The 17015-nt window shown below is 38.6% G+C and overlaps 1 protein-coding gene across 4 annotated transcripts in view; it reads left to right on the top strand.

Moving 5' to 3' along the window:
* The window catches only part of LOC127628650 (protein sel-1 homolog 3), a 36402-nt gene that overhangs the window by 1554 nt on the left and 17833 nt on the right, over nt 1-17015 (top strand). For 2 of the 4 annotated variants that reach the window (XM_052105421.1, XM_052105419.1), the window contains exons 2-11: nt 3206-3734; nt 4749-4875; nt 8990-9111; nt 9595-9710; nt 12323-12387; nt 13175-13298; nt 13447-13573; nt 13830-13964; nt 14048-14271; nt 15867-16046. In XM_052105421.1, the coding sequence (XP_051961381.1) occupies nt 3206-3734; nt 4749-4875; nt 8990-9111; nt 9595-9710; nt 12323-12387; nt 13175-13298; nt 13447-13573; nt 13830-13964; nt 14048-14271; nt 15867-16046 (1749 nt within the window). The remainder of the gene's footprint in view (nt 1-3205; nt 3735-4748; nt 4876-8989; nt 9112-9594; nt 9711-12322; nt 12388-13174; nt 13299-13446; nt 13574-13829; nt 13965-14047; nt 14272-15866; nt 16047-17015) is intronic. The other 2 variants (XM_052105422.1, XM_052105423.1) reach the window with 2 other exon arrangements.

Here is a 17015-nt window from a genome sequence, read left to right as displayed (position 1 = left end):
TGTCAAATGTCTAACATGTCGGTGATGCTGATGAAGGTTCTTGCTGAATTGGAGGATCTCGCTGTAATATGTTGATCGATCACGGTGATGGAAATAAAATTATCTGAGTAAGTTACAACAGTTGCAGATGTTGAGAGATGAATCGATTATCTGGAGTCATCGGAAAGGGAATTATCCACTAATCCGCCTGCGACCAAAGTTGATTTGGAACATATTCTTGAAAATCTTGAAGATTTTGAGAATCAAAGCCACAGAAATAATGTCCGAATTGTTGGAATCCCTGAGCATGAGGATATGGTGAAATTCCAAGACAAGCTTTTCCCGAGTCTGCTCGACATAACAGGCCATAACTTGGAAATCGAGCGAGCTCACAGAGTCCTGGCTCGGAGGTCTGCTGAGGGAGAAAGATCAATCCTGGCCAAATTTCTGAGATCATACGATAAAGATCTTATGTTGCCCCAGGTGAGGAGCAAAGGAAAGCTTTCTTGGAAGAATCACAATATTTTCTTTTTCCCAGGCTTTGCGAGTTCGACGAGAGAGAAACGTGATCGGTTTAAGGAATGCAAGAAACTCTTGCATCAACTTAAGATCGCTTTTGCATTGATGTTTCAGGCCAAGCTAAGAATAGAAGTGAAGGTCGGTCGCAAAGTATTTACATATCCGAAATTTTTTTTTATCAATTTAATGGATTGGTAAAACATTGGGTGTTTCTCATGTTTGTGGGTCGACTCGCTGTACTTACTATGGCTTAAGAGGAAGCTGGGTGCCATTTTTGTTTCTTTTTGCGTTGACTCTGCCTGGTGGCTGGAATTTGTTTTGTGAATAACACTTTTCCTTAAAGAAACTTTTGCATTGACGGAGGAACACTATTACACTAAGTTCCTGGCCAGTTTGAGAATAGACACTATGGGTGACCACAGAATATCTACATGCTCACACAAACGATGTCTGTTATAAAGTTCACAGATTGAGTAAGTCATGGTACATACTTTTATGTGGCCTCCGAGTGAATAGACTTTACCATCCGAGGAATCGGGATGCCTGTTTTGTTTCTTTTTGTTTTGGTTCCTCCTAACGGCTGGAGCTTGTTTTGTTGAATAACACTCCTTCGGGACAGTTGCGGATGAATCTGTCAGTTCCTTGTACTTATCCCTCTTGTTGGCTGGAGCTTGTTTTGTGGAGTATTTTTATGGGACATTGGAATGATAACGTCATCTGCTGCCCTCATAAACAGCCGGCTCACTGATCATTCGTTTGTCTGTCCGAGGAAACGGAACGGCTTTGTATCGGCTGTAAAATGTTAATATGAGTGGGTTATCTTTCTCCACATGGAATGTGAATGGGTTGGGGCACCCCATAAAAAGAAGGAAGGTTATTACTTTTCTTAAACATAAGAAATATGATATAGTGTTTCTTTAAGAAACACACCTTTCTCTGCAGGAAGCTGAAAAAATTGGGAAGATATGGGGTGGGCATGTTTTCTTTAGTATTGGCTCAAGGTAGAGCAAGGGATTGATAAATAAACATCTACAATTCAAATGTCTCAAACAGTTCAAAGATAAATTAGGGAGAGTAATTAATGTTTTAGCTGAAATTCAGGGGCAAAGGCTGATTTTGTTTTAATGGATCCCTTTTGCAAAACCCTGATTTCCATCAAATGTTAAAGACTGAAATCAAGGTTTATTTGGAGACCAACTGGTCATCAGTATCCTCTGTGGGCATGGCTTGGTAGGCTCTTAAGGCAGTTCTTAGGGGTAGGATCATACAGTATGCCTCATTTACAAAAAATCCAAAGCACAAGAACTTGTGGAATTGGAAGGAAATATTTAAAGTGCAGAGGCAGAGCTGAGCACTATATGTCATCTGATGGCCTCAGAGAATTGACCCGATTGAAATATAGATATAATACAATTTTGTCGTGAAAAGTGGAGTTTTCGTTATTCTGGGCAAGGCAGTAATACTTTGAGTCGGGGGACAAACCAGTAAAACCTTTGGCTAGATATATAAAACAGAGAGAGTCTTTTTCTTCCCTCAGTGAAATCTGATGGTGGGGAAATTTGTACCTCGACCACTGATATTAATGATGCTTTTAAAGAATTCTCTCTTGAGCTCTATAGTTCCACATCTTCGAGGAAGATATTAGAATAGATATTATAGTTCTACTGAGGAAGATATTAGAAACTTTGTGGAGCCATTAGAACTTCCTAAACTAACAACTGAGCAAAAAAATCCTCTTGATTCTGAAATAACCTTGGAGGAGCTTGACAATTAAGTAATTAAGGCCCTGCTTACAGGCAAGGCTCCAGGGCCTGACAGCTTTGCTGTTGAGTTTTTCAAATCTTATGCTGCAGAACTGGCTCCACATTTGTTAGAAGTTTATACGGAATCATTAAAGAATGGGAAGCTTTTGCCAACCATGGCACAAGCTGATCATCAGTCTGATTCTTAAAAATGACAAACTTCCAAGTGAGTTGAAGAGTTGAAGAGGGTTGAAGAGTTACCATCCAATTTCCCTGATAAAGTTAGATGTAGAAATGTTGTCAAAAATTCTGGCTAATCGATTAAGTAAATTTATGACATCACTTATACATGTAGATCAGGTGGGGTTTATTCGAGGCCATAGCTCTTCTGATAACATTAGGCGTCTCATCAATATCATTTGGTCAGAAGATGATCAATCTCCAGTCGCTGCCATCTCACTTGACTCTGAAAAGTTATTTGATATGGTGGAATGGTATTATCTTTTTAAGATTTTGGGAATGTATGGGTTCGGGAGTACTTTTATTGGTTGGATTAAGCTATTTTATAGATACCCTGTAGCAGCGATACAAACAAATGGACTAACCTCAGATTATTTTACTCTGGATAGGGGCACCTGGCAGGGTTGCCCTCTTTCTCCATTATTGTTCTGTCTTGCCCTGGAACCATTAGCAGCAGCAATAAGAAAGGAGGATGATTTTCCTGGGGTGATTGCGGGAGGTGTGGTGCATAAGCTTTGTTAATTTTGTGCAAAGAGTTCATTTTGACCCTTTAATAAAAAGGTTTTCGAGCGATGTGAGTAGGTGGGCTTCATTACATTTATCGATGATTGGGAAGTTTAATGTTATTAAAATGAATTATATTCCAAAATGTAACTACCTGTTACAATCACTCCATGTAGATGTCCCCCTGTCTTATTTCAAGCGATCAATCTGTATCTTTGCAGGTTCATTGTTCGGAGTTTCTTGCCACTGTTAGGACACTTTTTGGAGACTTTGTGCAGTTTGGACATGCTCCAGACATGGTGATGGAGAGATGTAGTGTACAGGTGCTATATAACTGCTCTATGGCCTGTAGAATAGGGGTTGAAATTGTTCTTTCCACCCCAGCAAGAACTGGAGTGATTGTATTCAGAAAGACATGGAAACACGAGCGTTTTGGAAAACCCAGATCCAGGAAGGTTCCTCTGGTTTTTCCTCCAGCTGTTGTTTACCAGAGGGACTTTTTCATCAGGAGGCCGGTGGAGGTGCATGATGTGGTGCTCAGGGCCTGGATACTTCACCTGGGTGAAGAGGAAATTGGTGGTAAACGAGTTGGAGGATTTAACCAATCTCTTATGAAAACTTCAAAGTATTTGAGGACACTACCACCCTCTGAACGCCCAGCACGTCCATGGACGAGATCGGTGTCATGGGGATCTTGGCTGATGTGGCAGCTGACTAAAGATATGGTCAAAATATGTCTACATGAGTCAGGTGAGCACCTAACTGACTAATCAGAATTGGTTGACAGATTTAAAAGGAATATTCTGGGTTCAATCATTTCGATTTGTGAGGCAGTGACAATGGAATTGAATGGGGCCAATCTGTAAATGTTAAAATACTCACTTTTTTAAAAGTACAACCACAAGACATAAACAGTATGTGTGTGTAAAGTGATCAATGGAAAGCAGGAGGCGAGAACTGATTATCAATACGATATAAATCCTATTTTAATAGTAAACTTAATAGACAACATAAACACACACATGACGGACATGTCCGCTAACAATCTCTCTCTCCCGAACAACACTCTGCAGTCGACCTTTATACCTCAGAGGCTTGATTAGCCTGATAAGGGACCGGATGTGTATGATCACGACCCGGCCCCGCCCTCCGACCTGCCACAGTGTGTTTATATGATTTTAGTGTGCTAAAAATTTCTTACTAATATTTTCTGTGTAAAGTTATAGCCAATTTGACAACTTTGTTGCCTTGACGACGTAATGTCACAAACCATAAAAGGACCCTAAAAGCAACTATTTAAGCTTTACTTTACAGCTCAAAAAATAAACAAGTTTTTAAAGAATTCATATTAGTGCTTTCATAAAAATTTAAGTTTTACATTTCTCCCTTTAAACCCTCCAAAAATTGCCCACATTCACTTCCATTGTATGTGCCTCACTGTAACCTCCATTTTTGCTTTTTATCTTAAAAAAGGGGAACTGTAATCAAAATTATGCCATTATACCAACATTATAATGTAAACAGAATTTACAGTATCATTTTGAGTGAACTATTCCTTTAAATCACAGATGACAGAGAAACCAAAATGTACTGGATGTTTTAACTGAATCCGATAAAAGGCAACATTTTGTTTAAAACAATTTTTTAAGTAGTTAGTTTGAAGCTGTCAGTTACTGGAATGTCATGATTTACTAGATGCAGCAATGGAGGATTCTGCTTCTAAACTCTGTAACATTATGCATTCGATCATTCGTGCTGTTCCAGATACTGTGGATCTCTTGACTTTTCCATTTGCGAGTACTGGTGAGAAATACGGCGTCATGCACACATTCTCCTCCTTCAGGAACAGAGATCTGGAGAGAAGACGCACCCTTGCCATCAAACAGCCAAGGTCAGACTATGAACTAAAGATACATATTTTGACACATATAAAGCATTCCTACAACTGCAAAAAATAAAGATAAACAAAAGTGGAGCCAGTTCTGCAAAGTTTGACAATAAAGTGCCACTTGTTAACATTAGTTAACAACATTAGTTAACATGAACTAACAATGAAAAATACTTTTACAGCATTTATTAATGTTTGTTAATGTTATTTACAATGTTAAATAATACAATTTTAAATTCTAAAGTTGTATTTGTTAACATAAGGCTAAATTAGCCAACATTAACTAACAATGAAAATTGTCATTTCATTAGCTAACAGTAACAAAGTTTAATAAATGCTGTATTAAATATATTGTGTATTGTTAGGTAATGATACCTTATGCATTAACTAATGTTAACAAATGGCACGTTATTGTAAAGTGTTACTGAAAATGTGATTGTTATTTACCTGTGCAAATGTCGCCACCACAATTAATGCTAGGATATTGTGTGTGGTTGCTAGGGTGTTGCTAGGGTGTTTTGGTCTGTTGCTATATTTTTGGTATGGTGTTCAGAGTTTTTTGAGCAATGCTATGCAACTGGTCTGATTTACATAAATAGCATAGTTTGTTCTTATACTTAGCTCTAAGTATGCAATAATAGTGGTTCTTGCCAAAGAAAATAACAATAAAAATGTGAAAAGTTTATTGTCATTATTTGGATAATGGTTAAGCCATTATTTGTCAGTATGATCTTGTGAATGTATTGTAGTAATGCTGGCTAATGCAAGCATCACTGGGCAAGGCAAGTTTATTTACAGTATCACATTACATACACAATGGTAATTAAAAATGCTGTTCATAGGCATTATTGCTAGTTCTCATAATTAGGGTGTTTTCACCCTGTTTGGAGCATTTGTTTCTGAACCTGGTGTGCTTTCTCCCTTAGTTTGGTTAGTTTTGGCATAAATTAACATGGAAATTGCCCTCAGATCCACATCAAAACAATCGGTCTTACACCTCCTGTATGAGGTGGTCTTGGACTGATTGCAAACGAACCCTGGAGACGCGTGTGTGTGTGTATTTGTGCTTGTGCCTAAGAGAGAGCTTTCAATACAGATATAATGCAAAAACAACAAATAATGGATAAAAATACCATGACTTAAATTATACAATAATGTTTTTTTGCTGCACAACCTCAGACTGGAACGAACATTTTGTACCATGCGTGGTGTGTTGCATAACTGTGACAATAAAGTTGTACCTGTTGACAAATTTTCACAGCTTTATCATTTTAACCTGTATATTGATATATGATCTAAATCCTGGAACAGTGCACAAACATTCTGATCAATTAGGGGAAAGCTTGCTCACATTTGCTCACTTTATTAACACAGGTTTGGACCATTTTGAAATGTTGCCTTGTCAAAGTGACCGAAACAAGAAGAAAATGCAACATTGTAACTATTTTAGCCGCTGTTTCGGAACAAATGAAATGCGCTTAGTGTCCCATGTCTAGGGACCAGAATTGTATAGAGACCTGAGGGTGGGCTTTTTTCACAAGGCAGTATACAACAACCTAGCAATCATCCCAAATACCCTAGTAACTACCTAGCAACACCCTGGTAACCAGCTGAAAACTATCCAATGCCCTTCACCAGAATATCACAGAGACTTGGGGCTGAGCTATTTTAACTTAAGACATTAAGCAACACCCTAGCATCCAGTCAAAAAACCATGACAATTGACTTACAACATCCTAGCAACCACCCAGAACAGGCTAGCAACACCCTAGCAACTCATCAGAACACCTTATTAGCACCTGAGCAACCATCTGAAAACTCTCCAAAGACCTTAACCACAATATCATAGAGACTTAGTGCTGGGATCTTTTGACTTATGGCAGTAAGAAACACTCTAGCAACCACCTTGCAACACCATAGCAACCGTCTGTAAACTCTCCAATGTACTTCACAAAAATTTATATGAATTTCTTCACATTCCTGCCTTTTTAAACCCTCCAAAAATTGGCCCGATTCACTTCCATTGTAAGTGCTTTACCATTACCCTGATTTTTGTGGTAATCAAGATAATGCTACAAATTCTGTTGATTGAGCTTAACTTGTATTGAACATCTCCCAAATACACTAACTATCTAGTAACACCCTAACAACCATCTGAAAACTTTCCAACACCCTTCACCAGAATATCATTGAGACATAGCACTTTTTTCTTAGGCTCTTTTCACAAGGCAGTAAGCAACTCTCTAACAACCACCCATAACTCTTTAGCAGCCATTAACCAACACCTTAGCAACCATCTGAAAACTCTCCAATGCCCTTAACCAGAATTTCATATAAACTTAGTTCTGGGCTCTTTTGACTTAAGGCAGTAAGCAGCACACTAGCAGCAACCATTCAGAACAACAACAACAACTGCCTTAAAACAACCTAGCAACCACTCAGAACACTTTAACAACCACCTAGCAACACTACAGCAACAACATTAAAACTCTCCAACGCTCTTTACCAGAATATCACTGAGACTTAGGGCTGGGCTCTTTTGAATCAGGGCAGTAAACAACAACCTAGCAACCACCCCAAATACCCTAGCAACTACCTAGTAACACCCTAACAACCATCTGAAAACTCTACAACAACGTTCACAGAATATCATAGAAAATTAGGGTTGGGCTCTTTTTATCAGGCAGTAAGCAACATGTTAGCAACCACCTAGAACATTATAGTAACCACCAAATAACACCATAACAACCATCTGAAAACTCTCCAACACCATTCACCAGACTATCACAGAGACTTAGGGCTGGGCTATTTTGACTTAAGGCAGTAAGCAACACCCTAGCAGCAACCATTCAGAAAACCATGACAACTAACTGACAACACTATTGTCACGATTCCCTTGTTGTCTGCCCTGTGTTTCACTAGTCTTTGTCACAAACTCCAATTCCCATGATTCCCGGCCCTCATCACTGCCAGCCCTGTGTCATTGTTCTCACCTGATTGTCGTTTGTCATCATCATGTCTCCTTTCTCGTTCAACTTTAAGCTTTTGTTCTACCTTAGAAGGTTTATTACCAAGCCTTTGTTCTTTTTTATTTCAAAGTTCCATTTCTTTTTCTCTGGCATGCAGCTCTTGAGGTCAAATGCTGGAAGAGGGCATCTGGGGCTTTCATGAAGACAGTGTTGTCTTCCAGCAGAATGCACATCTCTTCCAGCTTATCTTTTAGCCGTTTTTGTTGGATTTTAGCCATAGATGCAAGGTCAGCTTGATCTTCCATCAATTGGATGTGTTCTCTCAGCTGCCTGACGTCCTCCTAGTGGGGCTTGAAGATAAGCTGGAAGAGATGTGCATTCTGCTGGAAGACAACACTGTCTTCATGAAAGCCCAAGATGCCCTCTTCCAGCATTTGACCTCAAGAGCTGCATGCCAGAGAAAAATAAATGGAACTTTGAAATAAAAAAGAACAAAGGCTTGGTAATAAACCTTCTAAGGTAGAGCAAAAGCTTAAAGTTGAACGAGAAAGGAGACATGATGATGACAAACGACAATCAGGTGAGAACAATGACACAGGGCTGGCAGTGATGAGGGCCGGGAATCATGGGAATTGGAGTTTGTGACAAAGACTAGTGAAACACAGGGCAGACAACAAGGGAATCGTGACAACTATAGCAACCACCAGAACAGGCTAGCAATGCCCTAGCAAAACCCTAGCAACTCTTTATAAATCACTTGAAGCACCTTATCAATGGATTATCAAATAATGGGAAAGTTGTCAGGCCATCTCCATCGACAAGTTTTGCACAGGCAAGCAATTTTCTTTAGAAAACACAATTTAGTTGTTGTTGTTTTGTTTGTTTGTTTGTTTGTTTGTTAGATTTAAGATGCCTTAACATACCTAACATGATTTGTGCTCAAAATAGATCTTACATACTGTATGTGCTTGCTTGCTCCAACAAATGGCTACTTATAGTTGTCTCTACATAGTTAGCAGGACGTTGAAGAAATTACACACATCATCTTTGACACTGTAATGACTGAACAACACAATTTTGGTGTCATTTTGAGGCCTTCAGGCAGTACGTCAACTACATAATTTTCATGAAACATGTTGTCTCTGCAGTGTGACTTTGTCAGTATGGCTTTACCTGCTGAGCTGGTGCAACAAGTCACTGTGTGGGATATTCAAGAATGTGAATGAGCACAGGAAATATGGAAGCCCGCTCATCATGATGTCTGACACAGGTGAGCCAGTCAGAGTGCATTACATTGTGTGTTGTGTTAACCATGATGTAATGCGCTCCATTCTGTCTGAATGGGTGTGGCATGTAAAGCACATCAAAGCAAAGGAAGAGAAAGGTGAAACTTTAGATGCATTGTTTTAAGCTTACTCATTTTAAGGGATAGTGCACTCAAAAACTAAAACTTCTATAATGAAAATCTTTTACTTGTCCTCATGTTTACATGATTTTCTGTTCCTGGTGTAACATTAAAAGCAGATATTAAGCAGAATGTTCACGCTGTACTTTTCATATAATGAAAGTGGATGGGCACAGTGTCTCAAAAAGGACACACAAAAGTACTTTAAGTCTATATTACGAGTTTTCGGAAGACATACTGTATAATAGTTTTATAAAAGGAACAACCCAAAGGTCATTATTGTTTCAAATATATATGATATATGTTTTAATATATAAAAATATAATGTCTGTATTTGTTTGCCCTTAGGTGATATAGTGCTGCAGGTGTGTATGGCATCGGGCAAGGAACGAGCCTTCACAGCGCACACAGCTTTACCACTCCACACCTGGATCCGTCTGGACATCTTCCTTAAGGTGTCAAAGGTACATAAACTAGTTATGATGTAGGTCAAATTCATATTTATATTCAGTCACTGTATGTGGTACACTTTTCTTGATTAATTAACACTGAATACATACAGAAGTTGGATAGTTACGGGGATAAATCAGGATTCATGTCAGTGTTGCCAGATTAGTTAGATGATTTCCAGTCCAATTATTGTTCAAAACCCACCCGAATGTATAAAAAATGCCCAAATAGTGTACGAAAATCAAGCGCATTTTAGCCATAATACCACAGCCTCATCTTTACAGCCTTCATGACAACATTTAACAAGAAAACGCTAATGTTTCCAAAAACTTTTTTTTCTTATTCACACAAAGAGACAAACAAACATGCACTGAAAATGGAACAAATATTTTACCCTGGGAAGTCAAGAAGCCAAATAAGTATGTTGTTGTGCTGAAATTGAAGTTTTGTTTTTGCCATTCAATATTTATCATAAAAGAATATATCCTAAAAAGATTATATGTAATATATACTATTTTGTATGCTGTTATGGGTCAAACCAAATTCCTACTTGAACATAACATTAATTTTTTGAACAGCCAGTTTAACTGGCTTATACACAGAAGAGTCAAAGTTCCCAGACAGCAGATGTTCATCCACTCTGTATACAGGTGTGCATATATCCAAAGAGTCACTTTTAAGTAGTGTCACTCAGGAAAATGCTCTCTGATTATTAGATGCAGGAAGGAAGAGTAAGCAATATTATCATGGTGAGTGCTAAAATCTTGAAATCTCCTGCAATGGTCTCATCCAACAGGCATCTCAGGAGCAATTTCTCAGTTGGTTTGCAAGAGCATCAAATATGCATCAGAAAAACCACAGATAAGTCCTGACATTAATCATGACTTGAGGTTCCCAGTCATTTTCCCTTTTTCGACATGTTCTTTTACATTTTTCTACACCTTGTCGTTGCATAGATTGCCTAACTAACTTCAATCACTAAACTCCACTAGCAACACCTGCAGCATGCACGCTCATTTAGAACATACTGGTGGGTGTGGCAACTTGTAGTTCCTCTGACCAGGATTGAACACATTTTACACTGATCAGCCACAACATTAAAACCACTGACAGGTGAAGTGAATAACATTTATAATCTCATTAGAATGGCACCTGTCAATGGGTGGAATATATTAGGCAGCAAGCTAACAGTTCTTGAATTTCATGTGTTGAAAGCATGAAAAATGGGCAAGCGTAAGGATCTGAGCAACTTTGACAAGGGTCAAATTGTGATGGCTAGACGAATGCGTCAGAGCAGCTCAAAAACGGCAGGTCTTGTGGGGTGTTCCCGGTATGCAGTGATAAGTACCTACCACAAGTGGTGCAAGGAAGGTCAACTGGTGAACCGGTGACAGGAACATTGTCGCCTAAGGCTCATTGATGCGCGTGGGGAGTGATGGCTAGACCGTCTGGTCCGATCCCACAGAAGAGCTACTGTAGCACAAATTGCTGAAAAACGTAATGCTGGCCAAAATAGAAAGCTGTCAGAACACACAGTGCATCGCAGCTTGCTGCATATGGGGCTGTGTAGCCGCAGATTGGTCAGAGTGCCCATGCTGACCCCTGGTCACTGCCGAAAACGCCTATGCAGAGAACTGGACCATGAAGCAATGGAAGAAGGTGGCATGGTCTGATGAATCATATTTTCTATTAGATCATGTGGACGGCTGGGTGCGTGTGCATCATTTACCTGCGAAAGAGATGGCAACAGGATGCACCATGGGAAGAAGGCAGACCGGCGGAGGCAGTGTGATGCTCTGGGCAAAGTTCTGCTGGGAAATCTTGAGTCCTGGCTTTTATGTGGATGTTACTTTTACACATACCACCTACCTAAAGATTGTTGCAGACCATGTACACCCCTTCATGGCAACGGTATTCCCTGATGGCAGTGGCCTCTTTCTGGAGGATAATGCGCCCTGCCACACTGCTAAAATTGTTCAGGAATGGTCAGAGGAACATGACAAAGAGTTCGAGGTGTTAACTTGGCCTCAAATTCCCCATATCTCAATCTGCTGGACCAACAAGTCTGATCCATGGAGGCCCCACCTCGCAACCTACTGTACTTAAAGGATCTGCTGCTAACATCTTGGTTCCAGATAGCACAGGACACCTTCAGAGGTCTTGTGCAGTTCATGCCTCGACGGATCAGAGCTGTTTTGGCAGCACGAGGGGGACCTACATGATATTAGGCAGGTGGTTTTAATATTGTGACTGAATGGTGTATGTCAATCAGTGTTTTGGCTATTTTATATAATGGGTGTCCTTACAAAAATCGAGTTCTGGCAAACTTGTCACAAACTTGCCACAAATTTACCACAAATTTGCCACTCATTATTTTCACATGCAAATGCTCTTTGCAGAAAACTTTTTATTGTTGCCAAATGTTTGCTGCAGGTCACCACTACCGATGAAGAACTGCCAACTTCTGGAAAACATTTACAGCGAATCGCAAGCTCATTTGCATGTGAAAATAATGACTGGGAATATTGCGAGGTAGCATGAACCCTCCCAGTCTGGCAACACAGATTCACTTGTGAATGTGTAATAAAGTTAATTATTCATTATCTTTTTTTTTGTCTCTTATCAGATAAAGGTCACAGTGACAAAGGTTGGACCCACAGGAAAAACAGTGGAGACTACTCACTTATTTGAGTAAGCACAACACTCTGCAAAAATCTTCATCTTGATTTCCAGAAAAACATCTTAACATCCTTAAAACAAGTTACATTTACCCGAGAGGCAAAATTGCACATCAAGACTACAATAAGGTTCCATTGGTTAACATTAGTAAATGCATTAGGTATCATGAACACACAATGAACAATATATTTATAACAGCATTTATTAATCTTAGTTAATGTTAGTTAAAATACGACTGTTCATTATTAATCCATGTTAGTTCATGGTGCTTTTTAAAAACTTTTAACTTTTGTTTTTAATAATGTATTAGTATACTGTATGTTTACATTAACATTAACTAAGATTAATAAATGCTGTAAAAGTGTTGTTCATTGTTAGTTCATGTTAACAAATGGAACTTTAGCGTAAAGAGTTTTTTTAGGGAATGTGTAATGAATATACAGTGAGGTCTAGAAGTCTGATTCATATTTAATTTGACACAAAAGAAAATGAAGCTGCGAGGGAAAGCCGTATTCTCGTACCGATTCATACCTTGCTTTTTATTGTTCACCCATCAAAACAAAACAAATATATCCAATGGAAAAATTTGTTTTCCTTCGTGCCTCATTTTCATTTGTATCAAATTAAATAAGGCGTCTACCCTGACTAAGGTCCATTAGTAGAATTTATCACTTGTTTTAAGCATAAACCTCACTAAATCTAGTATTTCATTCCTTATTTTCTAAGCTGTTTTTGCTGTGTAATTAGTGTTTACTGCATATACAAATAGGTGGATGCTGTAACTCTCTCACTGTTTCAGTTTTCATCAGCCAATTCAATACAATGACACATCAGGATATTTTATGATTGGTGGATGCAACTACATGCAAGGCATTCATGGCTATTTTGGACCAATAAGATACTATCGCTTAGGTTCTGAAAAGGTGAGTTCCAGTCTGTGGCCCCTGGATAAATACGAGTGTGTGCGCTTTAAAAAAAAAAGAAATGTATTCCAGTGTGCCATGACAAAATCAAAGCAGATATTTTTGCTAAATCTTATTCTATAATGTCTTTAAATTATTTCTGTTGAAGGTGATAAACCCCATGTCCCCTGTTAGGACACTGAAAGAATTGGACAGAGTCCACAGAAACTGTGAGGAAATGAGACAGGTGACTGAGAGCTACCGACAGGCTTTGAGACACAACCACAAGTCTACAGGTGAGATTCCTAAATGTTTCATGAAATTATGTCTCTTATTACTTATTAAAGGAATACAGAAAAAAGGAAAATGCAGTCATTATTTACTTACCCTCATGCAGCGCAGAAATGTTTTGTATGGATGGGTCCCTTCTCCCTTGGTAAAAACTTATAAGAAAAGTATTATGTGTCCAAATGACTTCTCATAAAGCTCAGATATAGAATAGAAGACCGTATTGATGTTTGACGTTAAAGGTTTTGTGTTTTTGGTTATCAGATGTTTGTGAGTCTTATGGAAGTCTGTGGAGAACGTTTGGCCATAGGGAATGCGCACAGACCTGGTCGTGGGACCAGCAAAGAAAATTCAACATCACTTTGAAACTTCTGGAGGACAACCAGGACATTCTGACAGGTAGAAGTAGTTTAGTGGCTTGTAATGTGAAGTACCCATTGCTCTTGTGATGTAGAGGGTCTGTCTCTTCCTCTGTTTCTCAGGTCTACAGGGAAGCAGCACATTTTTACGGCATCTAAGCCATATGATTTTCCATGACGTGGTGAAGAAAATATCTAAAGCAGAGGAATCTGACCAGGGTCAGAAGCTCATGTCCTCTGTTTTAGAGCTGCTTCAGGTGTCCAGTTGCTGGGGTCACCATCACTCCTCTCTGCTGCTCGCTACACTACACCTGGCGGGCCTGGGCATCCCTGTGGACCTTGAGCAGGTAAGAATTAGAATGCATGAGTAGGGCGGGGTTGTACGGTGATGATTATGCATCAAAAGAGAAATTAAATCCTTTGTAAAATAGTAAAATATTACAAAATTAAAAACATATTAAAACATATATTCAAAGCTAATCAATACTTAATGTCCATTTATTTTATTCATTTGGTAGGTGGTCCTATAATAAGTGTAAGAATACTCAGTCAGCTGATCATTAATCGCAAAATAAACCCTTTTAGGATGATAAAGCACATGATACAGTACAGCTCTGTAGTGTTATGAGGAATTCTGAAAGGAATAGTTCACCCAAAAATGAAAATTCTCTCATTTACTCACCCTCATGCCTTCCCAGATGTGTATGACTTTTTTTGTTCTGCAAAAGACAAACAGAGATTTTTAGGAGAATATCTCAGCTCTGTAGATCCATACAATGTTAGTGAATGGTGGCGAGTGAGTGAGTGGATTAATCTATATATTCAGAAGTGATATGTTATGTGTGGGTGAGAAACAGTGAAACAATATTTAAGTCCCTTTTTATCATAAATCTCCACCTTTGACCAGCCCTGACCAGTAGGTGGAGATATGCACAAAGAATGCAACAAAATAAGAAGAAAGTGGGAGTGAAAGTCAAAGTGTAGATTTATAGTAAAAAAAAGCACTTCAAATCTGTTTCTCACCCACACCTATTATATCACCTCAGAAGATATATTTTAAACCACTGTTGTATGGATTACTTTTATACTACCTTTTTTGGAGCAGATCAGCATTCTATTGCATTGTATTGTCCAACAGAGCTGAGATATTCTTCTTAAAATCTTATATAATTTATGTTCAGCAGATGACAGAAAGATATACACATCTGGGTTTAAACATGAGTTTAAACATGGTTTTGATGCAAAGTGTAGTAACTATGGTTTTACTGTAGTAATATTGTAATAACCATGATTGTAGTAACCATGGCTAATTTTATGGTTACTATGGTTTTACTGATTGGGTTTATCACCATACTCAAACACATCCTATATATAAATGAGATGAATTAGCTGTATCAACAATATAAATATGACACTACCTTACATCTGCACAGACAATTAATTGAATGCACAGCTAAACTTGAACTAATGTTTAATTCTTCTTATATAATACATTTATGTTTACATCACTCTCCTAACTGTTGCTACAGCATTGTAGGAACTCAGTTCTTTATAATATAATTTTATGCAGCATTAAGGTTAGTCTTCGCAATCCACTGCAAAGTCACATTCAAGTCTGACTCATTCTGGTATGGAACGGACACTTTTCATGATCCAATCAATTCCTGATATAGAAAGTCAATTCCTGCCCTACTTTTCTCCCCCTGAACAACATTAAATGCACAACATTACCAAAGTAATTCAGTTTAGAACACCATTTCATGTTGGCATGAAGTAGTAATTTTATAAAGAGCCACAAAATATCAGATAAGCTGCTGTAAAGTAACCAATGAGGAACAACTACAAAAGAAAACATAGAAATATGGGTGCCGCAAACAAATGTTTTTTAATACAACAGTTTTGTCCACTTCTGAACTTGACCTCTTCATATGGATTTTCTCAGGGTCATGTTTATAGTCTGATTGGCGGAGTCAGTGACAACCGTCTCTCTCTGATGCATTTGGGATACAAACACATGCAGGGACTCGACGGTTTCCCCAAAGACCACAATACTGCATATGGATACTATGCCAACATTGGCAAACAAACCAGCATTGACCATGATAAAGTACATGACTCTGGGGTGAGTAACACATTTATATATAGCCTAGACATTAAAAAATATGTCCATATTTGATCTAAATGCTCTTACATGGACAGTAAATGGTTATGTTTGAACGTATGTAACGAGTTATTTACCATTTTACTACAACGAGAGTAAGAAGTAGATTTTTACATTTTCTGAAGTTGTTTCTGGTGTTGTGGGTGGTTGCTATGTGGTTGCTTAGGTATTCTGAGTGGTTCTTATGGTGCATTAATTACCGACATGAAAAGCATTTATGTCTTTAGAGAACTTACAAATTATAAAGAATTCTGTGGAAGCTCCGATTTAAAAGTCATGACTTCAAGTTAATATGGCAGCAGCCTCAACAGTTAAAGGCAGTGAACTCCTTTCAGAGAACTTCTATCAAGGTGAGCCTTCTGGCTTAGCATAAAATAAGATAACACAGCGGTCCCATAGACATTCTATGGTGGTACAATTGCAAAGAGACAAGAGCTCGCTTTTATTTAATGGATTTCTATGGAGGAGATGCTTGAGTGTGCTGAATAAATTACTTTTGTGTGGAAACATCTCATCACACATAGTTGCCTTGTCTTTCCAAATTTTGCAAGGGGACAGGAGGGAATGCATATTTGCATTTCACTGACCATTTGTGTGCTAGGCCTCAAAACTCAGCATAGCTTGAGTCATGGATTAAATTCTCTGAACTGTCTGAGGTTGAAGTCTCCATTCAACTGGTCTGACTCCCTAACACAAGAGCAAGTCTATCCTGCAGCTGAGGTGACTCGGAGATGTGCATTGCACATATAGACAGGTGATATTTCACGCTCCAGAGGAGAGCATAACGTGCCAGAGCCAACATCGGGCACAAACTTAATACCCCTTGGTGATTTACTGTATGGATGCCACAACCGCTGTGTTGTATGTAAGGACCAGAACATGAAAACCTTGCATGTTTAACTGAAAGGCTAACAAAGCCAAGAAGACTGC

This window comes from Xyrauchen texanus, chromosome 35, assembly GCF_025860055.1.
Source record: "Xyrauchen texanus isolate HMW12.3.18 chromosome 35, RBS_HiC_50CHRs, whole genome shotgun sequence".
NCBI lineage: Eukaryota > Metazoa > Chordata > Actinopteri > Cypriniformes > Catostomidae > Xyrauchen > Xyrauchen texanus.
The sequence above is the reverse complement of the archived record's forward strand: the minus strand, read 5'-3'. Positions and strand labels throughout refer to the sequence as shown.